At 38.9% G+C, this 12,492-nt stretch overlaps 2 protein-coding genes across 3 annotated transcripts; both read right to left on the bottom strand.

Moving 5' to 3' along the window:
• Nucleotides 1-840: 840 nt before the first annotated feature.
• tusc2b (tumor suppressor 2, mitochondrial calcium regulator b) lies at nucleotides 841-3,784 on the bottom strand. Its single transcript, XM_020642415.3, has 4 exons — nucleotides 3,619-3,784; nucleotides 2,572-2,820; nucleotides 1,736-1,856; nucleotides 841-1,649 (listed from the first exon to the last, which is right to left on the bottom strand). Exons 2-4 carry the CDS (start codon nucleotides 2,718-2,720, stop codon nucleotides 1,584-1,586), a joined length of 336 nt encoding a protein of 111 aa, XP_020498071.1. The 5' UTR covers nucleotides 2,721-2,820; nucleotides 3,619-3,784; the 3' UTR covers nucleotides 841-1,583.
• Nucleotides 3,785-5,025: 1,241 nt separating this feature from the next.
• Nucleotides 5,026-11,261, bottom strand: rassf1 (Ras association domain family member 1). 2 transcript variants are annotated; one of them, XM_020642445.3, is made up of 7 exons: nucleotides 11,104-11,261; nucleotides 9,311-9,835; nucleotides 8,125-8,249; nucleotides 6,801-6,905; nucleotides 5,892-6,180; nucleotides 5,696-5,811; nucleotides 5,026-5,609 (listed from the first exon to the last, which is right to left on the bottom strand). In XM_020642445.3, exons 2-7 carry the CDS (start codon nucleotides 9,627-9,629, stop codon nucleotides 5,460-5,462), a joined length of 1,104 nt encoding a protein of 367 aa, XP_020498101.1. In that variant the 5' UTR covers nucleotides 9,630-9,835; nucleotides 11,104-11,261; the 3' UTR covers nucleotides 5,026-5,459. The 2 variants fall into 2 exon arrangements, with proteins under 2 accessions (XP_020498101.1, XP_065810926.1); XM_065954854.1 differs by lacking the exon at nucleotides 9,311-9,835 and having other exon boundaries at nucleotides 11,104-11,250.
• Nucleotides 11,262-12,492: the final 1,231 nt, after the last annotated feature.

Here is a 12,492-nt window from a genome sequence, read left to right as displayed (position 1 = left end):
TTAGTTTTAAAAAAATACATATTTATTTTTGGGCTTTTCGTGCCTTTTTTTATTAGAGATCGGACAATGGATAGAGTCGGAAATCAGGGAAAGAGAGTGGGGAATGATGTGTGGGAAAGGAGCCAAGGGTCGGATTCAAGCCCGGTCCGCCCGCTTGGAGGACTACGGCCTCCATACATGGGGCAAGCGTACCAACCACTGCACCACCAGCGCCCCCATTTATCTTAGCTTTGTGTGCAAATTACTAGCTTTACCATAAAGAAAGCTCAAAGGTCATTTCTCTAAAGTGGTTCATTTTTGGGTGTCTTCTTAATATTCACATTGGGACATTTCAGGACATGCAGGTGTTCAATGCAGCATCAATTGAATTGGCTCAAATTGTTGTTCTTTTTATTTTTTGTAGTTATTTGTATACATTTCGTTTTGCTGCTACTCTTTGTTTATGGTACCAAATGTCTAGCAATAAGCTCTTTGTATTTTTAGTATTGCGTTCTATTGTGGTTGTTTGCTTTATGGGAAACACAAATAATTGAATAATAATAATAATGACGAACTTTAAGTTATAAACATTTTTTTTTAATGGAATCAGATAGTTAGATAATCACCTGTTACTTTCCAGTTGTAACTCTTAAAAGGTTGCTTTAACTTCTGAAACAGGAGAAAAAACTAGACACACCTCTTTAGTCCTGTTGTAGTGTCTGGGTTAAGCAGCCTCACCTGTTCTTTAAAAGGTATTGTGTAAAGATGTCAATGAATATTTTTAGACAGCTAGTGATCTATATGCACTTAAATACAATATTTAACTGTCATGTACCAACACAAAAGAGCACCATGACACAGTTCAGCATTTTGAAATTGTAATTAAAAAAACAGTTATAATAAATTAAAAGTGAAACAGAGTATGCTGAAGCAGCAAAGGAAACAACAGGATCTCTAACTGGACTCACTGCTGCTGTGTACATGTGTGGCTCTGAGGTCATTGAAGCCAGTCCATCATACTACTACTATGTGACATGAATCCACATCAGAATTTGTCGCCCACTGATTGTCAACACTTTGGACTATTACTGATAAGCAGATACTGTCTCATGCATAATAAAGCAAGACATCATGGTGTCATAAAAATTAAAGTGTGCACTTTAACTTTCCAGCTTTTTGTATGACCATGAAAGAGGAAAAAAAAATATGTCACATTCTTCTCAAACTTCTCGAGTTCAATTAATCAACCCATTAAACATTCGGCAGCAAAAACTTCTGGACTCTGACACATTTCATCCCGTGTCTGCACACACGCTCACACTTACATGCATACAAACCATGAACTGTAAAATGGGTACGTCTCGCCAACTTGGCACCCTTCTAGATCTCCATTGATGATCTATTTTGTGTCTAACTGCACACAAGCCAAAAACAGATCACATGCAGAGGCTCAGCACACATTTGCAGCAGCCTGTCCACATAAGGGCATCAAATACATCAAGAGATCATGTTATTTTTAAAAGGTGGTTCAGGCATCCAGCTGTAGGGGAAAGCACTGGACGGAGTTGACACAGTGACGAGTCCAAGACGCTTCTCAGACATCATCAGGCTTCACAGAGGACAACTGGGAAATCTACATGGATGCAAGGGTGGTCCAGCTTTATAATTCCCTAAAAGATACAAAAGGTGTTAGTGTTTGGACTGATCAAAAAGAGACTTAGCTGATGTTTACTCAAGCCCAGATGAAGTGCCTCACCTGAGGTGTGAGGTTTTTCTGAATCCTCTTCAGCTTGGCTCTTTTACGTCCATTTCTTGTCACAATTGTCTCTTCATAGAATTCATGGGCCAAGTCGCCGTCTTCATCAAAAAACATAGAGCTGCAAGCAGAGAGACGAGAATAATTATCAATCCATAAATGATATGCCTGTGTGTATCCTTCAGTACACTCTGAAAGAACAGATGGTTTACAATAACACAAGATATGGAGCAGATATTAAAGAATTGTGTAAAGGATTTTTGGCAACCTGGTGAAGACTGAAGCACAGCAAAACTCAAGCAAAAGAAAATGTGAACACATTAAGCTTTTCAACTTACTCCAAAACATTACAATCCACATTTGTGTAAACAAGAAAATATTAAATGAACTGTCTTCCTATATTTATTACTTGGGAACCAGGAGAACAAATGAAACATTGTTGTGTCAATTTGCAGAGGATGGGTCACAAATGTTGGACAAACAGTGTGAATTTATGGGTTTATCTTGCCCACAGCAAAAAAAACACATGGTGACAGAGTGGGAGTTTTCTGTGCAAACACAGGTCTCTCTCTGTTTCAAACAAGTAGATAATACAAGGCTTCATACAACATTAGTCACATTGTTATTCCATGCAACCACAGTATCTGCACATCCTCTTTTTCAGACTATTTAAAGGGATATTAACCTCAAACTAATCTTAATGTAACAATATGTTATTACGTGAAGTATGCAATAAAAAGGACATATTCTTTCAGCAGGAGCAAAGAGTAATGACTGTGAGTACTCGTGTTGTAAGACAATACAATAATGTAATATATATTGGACACAACACTAACCTTCGTCTTGTAAACACAAATGGTGTTGCACCAGCAAAACTTCGAACTCTCGCCAGTGGCTGCTCGTTTCCATCTTTGGTGGGATCGTCTGTACTACCTGAGCCAGAAAAAGGCCAATATCCTCTGGATTTGGAGCCACTGCCACCCATCTTCAGCTGCAGCACATTATTTTCTTGGGTCCTAGGACTACCAGTAGTGTTACAGCGTTACTGTGCCAGATGAAAATATACAACTTCCAGGATATGAATCCTATGAAAATGGACACATTAACAGGGAGGAGATAAATCGTTTCAGTCAATACATATTAACACATTTCAGCCCCCTCCCACCATTATCACACTATTTCAAATTCAGGGGGCAGGACAAATTACACATGTATGGTGAATCACAATGTTTTTTCCTTCTTCTGCAGACTGGACAAGGGGAACCAAAGTAATAAAAACAGCACAACAATAATTATTTTTACAGTCTATATGGGCCATAAACCTTTTTTTATTTTTTATTTTTTTTATTTACTGTATCCCTTATATCTCACATGTAAGACATAAACTATAAGACAAACTCCAGCCTGACTCTGGGCCCAGTACATTTAGATAATGTCTGCCCTGTTTGTCTCAGTTAATATACAAGGCCACTTACGTGACATTGCAACTAGACAACTCAACATTACATTAACTCAAAGCCTGCCAAAGGTGACAACTCTTTCATGTCCTTTAATCATACTAGATTAAATTGGTATTTCAAACTGAGAACATATTGAATAACATTAGTCAGACATGCCTTAGTTCTAGAAATCTCGGTAGCAGTAGGTTAAATGAGCAGGATAGCTAAATTAGGTCGCTAACTTTTACTCGACAAGAACACTAATAAATGAGTTTTGCTTTGTGCCCTGCTGTTAGCACTATCGTAATTCAACCCACAGTTTACACTCGTTTACTGACATTAGCTCAGGTCAACCTGTTTACCGACCATGCTCATCGTTATCATTAGCTGATTTCATAACACACAAGGGGTTTGTTACTTTAGCTGAACTCGTTGAAAACATACCTAAAGTGTGGTTTGTTGTGTTCGCAGCTTTGATATTTTCTTTGATAAATTTGTTGTAGTTGATAGTTTAATATCTTAACAACAAGAAGATCTCAAAAAAAAGCCACACACACACGACAAACGCTAGCTGTGTATGCTAACCATCGTTGATCTTCGTCGTCTCTTTCTGGGACGGCTCGTGAAGAGGTTTGGATGAGCTACCGCCACCACGTGGACAGGAGTGTGAAGTTACAGGACTACAAGGACACTCAGCTGATAAGACTGGTGGGCAAAAAAAACTAACTGCATGACCTTTTACATTGTCATTGACCGGAAAGGGTGTGAAAACATGATACACAATACAGAAAAAAAAAGTATGGACGGCTCCTACCTTTGAGTTTTTCCTACAGGTTGTCATGGTTTTGAGCTGGACCACTTAGTGCCGAAATGATTTTGGACTATCCTAATGTACTGAAAATTACATAAACCAGGGGTGTCCAAAGTGCGGCCCGAGGGCCATTTGCGGCCCTTGAGGGGATTTATTTCAGCCCGTGATTTCAAATGAAGAATCAGAAGATTTTGGCCCGGGGCCTCGATTAAGATTGGCACATTATCTTATTTTTATTTTTCTTGTTAACAAGGGCTGAACAATATTCTTAAAATACAAAATGTTCAGTAACATGTATGTTGTTGTTTTTTTTTTTTTTAAATCTACAGCTTTTACTATTTTCCACCTTTTTTTTGTTAACTATGAAAAAAAACGTATGCAAAGTTTTTGCAAACAAGCGGACTGTTGTTTAACCATTTAATGACCCGAGCTAAATGCAGAAAGCTTTTCCAAAAACATGAACCACGTTACAGGCTTGATTCTGAGAAAAAAACAAATAAAGTAGAACGAAGAAATCAAAATATTTGATTTCCTTTTATTGAAGGGTTTCTTTAGCGAGCCTTTTGATTCTGATCTACAAAGACTATTTTTTCAACTATATTTTAAAAAACAAAACCTGTGGCCCGCGAGCGATTCTAACACGACAATTTTGGCCCGTAAGAAAAAAAGTTTGGACACCACTGACATAAACCTTAAAACAAAAGCACAGTTGTGTAGTGGTTAGGACTGCTGCCTAATAGCGTGAAGGGTCATGGTTTAGGATCCAGTGCACAGAAAGAGAATGCAACTGCAAGGAAAACAGTTTGGAAGGAAAGTTCCTCTCCATCCCTGCCTGAAAGGGTACCTTCATTCTTTAAAAGAACAAAAGTGCAATGGAGGTGTTGGGTATAGTAATTGTGGGGGGTTGGCTTGGGCTGTGTTGGGTCCCACAGGGATATCTTTTCATGGGGCCCAGAATTCCTGCTAACACGGCTGGTGTAAACCATTGACTGTCTGAAAAAATGAGCTCTCCATATGAATAAAACAAATGCAACATTGAATTATATTGTCATCAGTTTATTAGGTAACTAGATAACAGAAATAGTTTTAAATCCAATTTCACAGGTTCATTAAAGTGCAAACATTTAAAGACATGATATAAATGAAGCCAGATATTCCCTGATAAATGACCAGAACTACAAAAATGGCCTATAACAAAACTATAAATATTCATATCAAGCAGCATGTGTTTCAACAGGGAGCTGCATCCAATTGCTTTCGTGATAAACATTTTTTTAATCCCCATTCAGTTGCTCTGCTTGCACAGAATTAGCAGGGTCTATCCCGTAACACGCTTCCCTATAATTGTAACAGTAGTATCCCTGCTTCTTAAACAACATTTCATTGTCAGAGCTCTTTCCTTCCCTTTTTTCATCCCTGATCAATGATTCAATACATAATGCTGTTCTGTTCAGAATAGCTGAATAGCCAAAAGTCAACCAGGAGTGGTAATCCTCGCCATTGCCTGCTTCATCATGTCTCGAGCAAGAGCGTGGCGCTTCACAATCTGCCGCACATGTTCCTCTTCCTCCCGCTGCAGGATTCGCAGAAAGTTGCACAGCTCAGGGAAACTAAAAGCATCCCACTGTGGAGGAGAGTCATTTTACATTAAAAGCAGTAGCACAGGTGGCAGGGACTTTTCATATATCGTAAAGTTTATTTAAAACTTACATTGACTTCTCCTGTCTCATTCTCTTTCAAAACCAGACTCAAGACTTTTTCACTGGGGCCAGCACACAAGCGCAGGTACAGGGGGCACTCTTCATCAGACAGTTTCCGCATGTACACTGAAAGAAGTTCAACTAAGTATTTTAGCATAATAAACAAAAATTAAAGGTTTTTTTCTAAGCATTACTGAGGACCGTACCTTGACTTTGTTTCTCAGTGCGTTCAAACAGGGCAAACTTGGCTGGGTTGTCTACCACGGTGAACTTGTTGAGCAATGCCTCGATCACTTCCCTTACACGTGTGTGGGAGCTTATATGCAGGTGCTTGGCAGTGTCTTTGGGGAGGTAGAAAGAAGTCCGCCTTTTCAACCATCCACTCTGCTCCTCTTCCTCCTGTGTGGAGCTTAGGCTCTGGCGAGGAGGGAGGGAGATGGGGCGGACCAACTGAAAGTGGACCTTGATAAAACCAGTGTAAGACCCGTCTTTATTCTGCATGGAGGACAGAATTATCTTGTAAAAATCAATGAGTCAAGCAGTCTCATATAATAACAACAATGTCTGCCAAGAACTACGTAAGAGAAAACAAAAGAAAAAACTAGTGTGTGCACATCCAGGCAAAATGCACACAGATGCAGGACAAGAAATGTACTAAGTGCACACTGTTCAGCTCCCAATGGGCAATTTAATTTAACCAGGGCAATGTTTCCATCAACAAGATCTTCTAGATCCTCAGAGTTTTTAGTGTGTTAAATAAAATTGCCTATTGGGAGCTGAACAGAGTGCAGACCTTTTTCCTTTTTTTCTGTAAAGTATTACATACTGATATAATGAAATTAAAAACAGAGTACATAGTATGCTTGATTAAACTGCACCCTGAAGGAGGCGCAAGCCGATACGCGTTGGTGTTTTTTTTTCCAACCATCCTGAGGGCCAGTACCTGGATTATTTATACCAATGTTTTTTGGTCTTTAGTCCTCCTCCCCTTTTTTTTGAAGTTTTCCCTTCCATGAGCACCGGTGGTTTGAGGGATACCAGAAGCACTCCTGTTGTCTCACTTTTTTTTATGCTTGATTAAATGTTCAGATAAAAGAAGTGTACTAATCACTTACAACCACCATGTAGAGATTGCTGTTGATCCGTGCATTGTACTCCTTAATCTTGTGTTGAATCTCACTAACAGACAACTTCTGCTTAGCCCAATCGATCGGCTCATCCTGAAAGAGAAAAGAGCCGCACAGTACATCAGATAGGCTACATGATGACAGAGATGAAAGTTGTAGGAACAGAAAAATACATGATTCGATTGAATGAACCAAATCGATAAAATACTATAGCCTCACCCCATATTTACTGCCTTTCTGAAAGAAAGATGCATATGCAGTAAAATATTGTTCCTGCTCTGAGCTGCTGTCCTCTTTGCTGCACAACGTGTCCCTTTTAGTGCTCCCCCTCGTCATCTTTAGGTTCAAGTAGGTAAGAATGCAAAAAGTCCTGGTAATCTCCTTTTTTGTAGATCCCAAAAACCCAAGAAAAATTTCTCAAGTTTGATCAGAAAATATCCACATTTCTTGTGTATCTCTCATCTGTTTGGGGTTATCTGCCTACTGAATACTTAGGGCTCTTTTGACCTCAACATTTCCATTTGCCCCTCCCTGACCATAAAACCTGACAAAGATGTCAAAAGGCCAGCCCACTCATTGAGAGATCTCCTCGAATTATCATAATAGCAAAACTTTCACCCAATTTTCTGGTTATTTGTGGTTCATTTATTAGGATTAAATGTATTTTTTTTCTTAAATAATTGACAGTAAAGAAGCTCCACTAGTAGCTTCATTTACTTTTGTGTTCTGGCACATTTTACACTTGGTTAGTGACACAATCATTTAGGGCTTCAAAGTTCAGAATATGCCAAATATGGAAGCAAATGCTGAACAATAGGTAAAGGAATCCTTAATTTTTAGTTAACCTGAGCTGGTTCCACGGACATCTGTTGTTGCAAATGTTGTGGTTCTGAAATAAAGACAGCTGTTTTATTGTGAAGTTGTTAAGTCATCCCTTCCCTCAGCTCTCTCCTAAATGACTTTCTGTATAGATGCCTCGACAATGAGGCGGTAATAAAACCAGTATCTTTAAGCACATATGGCACACTAATACCATTTGGATACCAGTGGACATTCAAGTAGCATCCATCTGCTGTGACGTGCACACCTACACAATAAAAGCATAGTGTATAATGTGGTAAAGTACACTTCATTTTCTTTTTATAAAGGTTGAATGTTTTTTTTTACAGTCAAATAAGAGTTTCAGATGTACTTTAATACAGAAAAGTATCTTTGAATTAACTATTTTATATGTAACACACTAGCCCACTGTATGAGCCCAGCTTTATCAACAAATGTGTGTTGATCAAATGTGTGTAGCCTTAGTCCTCACCACATTTGTGTCAGTCTCGATGGAGTCGACAGAGAAATCTTCTTGGCTTGTTAATAAACGTCCATCTGTGCTGCAGTCCAGCTGGATGAATGGTCGGCAGCGGTAGTGACAAGTATAACTGCAGTCTGAGGGGAACAGAGAGTGCTCACCATTAGTAGGTCAACGCTTGTTGTGTGGACTACTTTGGTTTGAAACGCCAAATGGTTTCTTGGTACAACATCAAAATGAGTGTTGTTTGACATTTACTGAGATGTTAATAATTGTTTTTGTTTTGTTTATAAAGTGAAACAGCTTTTCAATTTGGGGGTAAACTGGAGGAAAAGCCTCCTGACGTCAAATGATAGAGACAGACAAATACATTCCCAGGAACTTTGTACGAACATGAAGTTTAGCAGAACTTCCTACAGATTAGAAAACAACCATGCGTTAAAGTTTCTCAAGAATGGAAAAATAACAAGAGCATCCTGAACTCAAGTGAGAATGGAAAGTGAAAACCTAAAACAAGGCTCAATGCTTTTTGAATGGATGTAAGTTTGTAATTTATTTTATCTGGTTACAGAGCGGATTTGAGTATTTGAGTACTTCTTTAGTTCACCGTTTAAGTTTAAATTTAGGACATTTTGGATCATTTCTTGAAAGGTTGCTGGTTTATAGAAACACCTGCTATTGTGAACCACAATGGTGTGACAATTTTTCATTCAAGACTGATACTGTGTGTCAGTGTGTCAGATGAATATTTGGTGGCTGGTCAGGTGTCATTGCTTATAGGTCAGAGTCATGGGAAAAAAATGTGAGGAACTTAGAGTTTGTTTGTATTTTGGCACTGAGCTTTTTTTCTTTGTTGATCTTGTCCTGTAAAATACTATTTTCTGACCAAAAATAAAATCTGCTTTCTTTTATCAGTCGACTGTTTGACTCACTGAGAATAATTTCCACTATGTGATGTTAATGTCCATGCCTGACACCTGCTGTACCCCACGGCAGTGTTTACAGACATTCAAAGTAGACAGAAGTAATCATTCTTCTCATTCTGCATCAGCATTACTTAAAGTATGTTTCGTAATGATATAAAAACTACCTAAGAAGCTTTAACTTAAATAAACGTTGTGTTATTGTATCAGAACTGAACAACCTTCCCAAGGGGTAAATTATTTTCTCTGTGGGACTACTTGGAGTTTGAACTCACTTGTGCAGCGCACACTTTGCTGATAAAGCCCCCAGATGAATTCTCCACACAGGTCACACCAGGTGAGATGAGTGTAACTGCAAGGCTGAAAGTCATGACCCACTCCAGCCTCTCCTGTTTGACAGCGGGGTGTCTCGATGCTGACATTTTCTCCAACCAGGCGTACGACGTGGAAGTGACCCGTCTGAGCCGGGTTTATAGGAGACGGGGCTTTGCGGACTGCAGGAGCAGCCAGCTCGATGGAATCATTTATACTGAGGTCCTTAAGCTCGATCAGCTCACATTTAGACATCCTGTGATACACACGCTGGCATGTCATGTAAGCCTTCGCTGTCCATGAGTTAGCAATATGTGCATCCAGATGGGAGAACAAACATCTTGATCATACATGCATTCCTGATGAGGAGGTCAGTCTCTATAGTGAAATGTACACAGTTTGGGCCGAAAGGCAGCAGGTCAGAGTTCAGTCTCCCTACAGAAAGGTGTGGTGTGCAGAAGAAGAGGTGACCCATAAGTTCTTAGCACCTGCAAGGCAGTAAAAAAACATTTATATTTATGGCTCAGTTTAAAATAACGTGTTAAGAATAATAAACATCATAAAATCAATGAGCATGCTGCTGCTTGGTATGAGCTTTGCACACAGGAAAACAAAAGATTAACCTTTAATAACTGGTGGCAGGAATCATACGATTATAATAAAATGTGGGTCAAAATGTTTCCTTTAATCCGTGCAATCCTGTGTGACAATTTAAACTGTTTTATCTGTTTGAGAAACCGCATATTGCAACGTTTAGAAGAACATCTTCCAAAATATAAACACAGAAGATGGCCTATAGGAATTTGTTCAGAAACTTGAACATATATATTCAGAATCTACTGGCCACAAGACGGACATACAAATCAACTGAAGCCTTAACATACAATAAAAAATAAACAAAAAGAGAAGAACACTTTCAGGTGCAGATGTTAGGCAGTCTTTTAGTTGACTTTAGTCGACTGATTTGATTTTGTTATACAATTCGACCTATACATTTATGTTTGTTTGTTTATTTTTATTTGATTAAATATGACAGCATATTGTAGTTCAGACTACACAGAAGTGTACAATGGGCTTCACAACATCCTACTAAAATTCTGCTTACATGTAATCCTAGGCCTAGAAATGAATGTGTGATATTAATCCCTTTAAAAATATTTAATGATAAAATGCTATCAAGGGCCATACTGCTGGAAAAGTTCATTTTATGTGCACTTTCACAAAGTGGTATTCATTCCAGTTAAATGAAGAACCTAAATACTTCCACACTGCTGGTGAAGGATGGACTAGCTGTAGCAGGGACTGACATATCCACAAACACTTCATGACAGAAAACCCAATTTTATGGACTGTAGTCCTGTAAATCCTTTCAAAGGTACATCAGAAACTTGGCTCCATTCGTTTTCCCATGGCGCTCCATTGTGACTTGAATATGAACAACCCGGGGCAGTATCTGCCAACTGGGTCACCACACGGCGATTTATCCACACAGGGCAACAAGAACACATTGTAACCGGGACCATCCATGCATATTTAAAAGGATTTATAGTCATTTGTTTTCATCTTAGCATTTTTGGCTTGATGATCTAAAAATCCAGTTGGTTCCTTAATTTGTCATTTGTTGCAAAAGCAGTTCAGTCTGTAACGGGACAGCCCGGTGTAATCCTGTCTGAAACGGGACGACACGCTTATTGGATGTGACACCCGAAAGTATCTTCAATGACCGAAAAACCGGTAACAAAAACAAAAACCTTACCTCGCTCAAAAGTCTTCCCCAGCATGTGTTGTGGACGACGTTTGGAGAGTGACAGTCACTTTGTAGTTTGTATTAACAGAGAACTGCCACTCGCAGCAAACACGCACTCGTGTCCGCGCATGCACTTTGTGACCGTGGGATTACCGTTTAATCCCGTGTGTGTATTGGAGCATCCTGTGGGAGGCTCCACGGGAGGAATCCCCTCTACCACTAAAAATGTAGCCTACCTCAATAGAAACCAATGATATAACTCCCCAACTATTCGCCAGACATGAAGAATGTAATGGCAATTATTGCATTTCTAAAGTCGAGTTCATGAATGCATTAAATTCAGTTGAAGGTGATCTTTAACACTTTCTCATCGGCTTTTGTTATCATCCTAAGAATATGCATCATTTTAAAAATGCAAAGAATAATTAAAGAAAAACAATGCAAAACAAAATGTTAGCACTGGATTCATAAAATATTGATTAACTTCGATATCAGGGTTAGTTTGAACACAATTATTAATACATTACAATCAGGAAAGGTAAAAACCATGTCAGGACAACCTTTCAACCTAGTTTTATTATGGGGAGACAAGATCTCACGGGAAGGACATAGTGGTCATATTTGCCATGCCACTAAAGCCCCTTAGGTAAATGCTGATTTAAGATTTTAGGCCTTAGTAATAATGCAATTCGCTTGCACTGAATACTTCTTGGATTATTCTTCTGGCTGTAATGTAAAGTACTTGTTAGATAGCCTGCATGTAAAACAATGAATCATCTTTTCCAAATTGTTCATATTTTATAGCAAAACACCTAACCTAATTAAAGATATTGATTGAAGATGTCTTACTTTGAATGTTATATTTTAGTGTCAACATCACATCAGGAACCCTGCCAAGTCTGATTTCCCAGTAAAATAAAGATCTAAATTGACTGTGAAACTGATTTTAGACAGAGAGAGATAGACATAGAGGGAGAGAGGGATTTCCTGAATGAACATGTTGTTTTCTTGCATGCTGCCTGTGTGCTCAGTTTGTGGTGATCCTGCACAGTCACAAGCTTAGTACAGAGTAATTGGAGCACAATAACCAATGATCAGCTGACCAGTGAGTGTCCACTGAGTTCTTGACTATGGAATGGTTGGTATTAGTCTGAGACATCACTTGCTTAACCTGCGACTGGCTTCAACCAACAACATGCACCCAACACATTTTACACTCACTGCAAACGTTGAGCGTGTTTTTTTTCACCTTGAATTGGGTAATGCAACTCTAACTAATGACGGCATCTGTCAAAACAACCTTTAAACATGACGACACAAACTGGATTCAGCCAGAACCCCCCTCCTTTTTAAATATATGTGGGAAATGTTACTGGGAGGTGTCCACGTCATCGAGGA

Source organism: Labrus bergylta, chromosome 5 (genome assembly GCF_963930695.1).
Source record: "Labrus bergylta chromosome 5, fLabBer1.1, whole genome shotgun sequence".
NCBI classification, from domain to species: domain Eukaryota; kingdom Metazoa; phylum Chordata; class Actinopteri; order Labriformes; family Labridae; genus Labrus; species Labrus bergylta.
Note: the sequence above shows the minus strand (reverse complement) of the source record. Positions and strands in the feature narration are given on the sequence as shown.

Excerpts from the sequence above, each read along its gene's own strand:
- rassf1 (XM_020642445.3), bottom strand. The coding sequence starts at position 9,629 with ATGACATGCCAGCGTGTGTATCACAGGATGTCTAAATGTGAGCTGATC. Across the intron at positions 6,181-6,800 it reads GCAATCTCTACATGGTGGTT|AATAAAGACGGGTCTTACAC; the intron begins GTAAGTGATTAG and ends TCCTCCATGCAG. Across the intron at positions 5,812-5,891 it reads CACTGAGAAACAAAGTCAAG|TGTACATGCGGAAACTGTCT; the intron begins GTACGGTCCTCA and ends AACTTCTTTCAG.
- tusc2b (XM_020642415.3), bottom strand. The coding sequence starts at position 2,720 with ATGGGTGGCAGTGGCTCCAAATCCAGAGGATATTGGCCTTTTTCTGGC. Across the intron at positions 1,857-2,571 it reads TTTGTGTTTACAAGACGAAG|CTCTATGTTTTTTGATGAAG; the intron begins GTTAGTGTTGTG and ends CTCTGCTTGCAG. Across the intron at positions 1,650-1,735 it reads AGAAAAACCTCACACCTCAG|GGAATTATAAAGCTGGACCA; the intron begins GTGAGGCACTTC and ends TGTATCTTTTAG.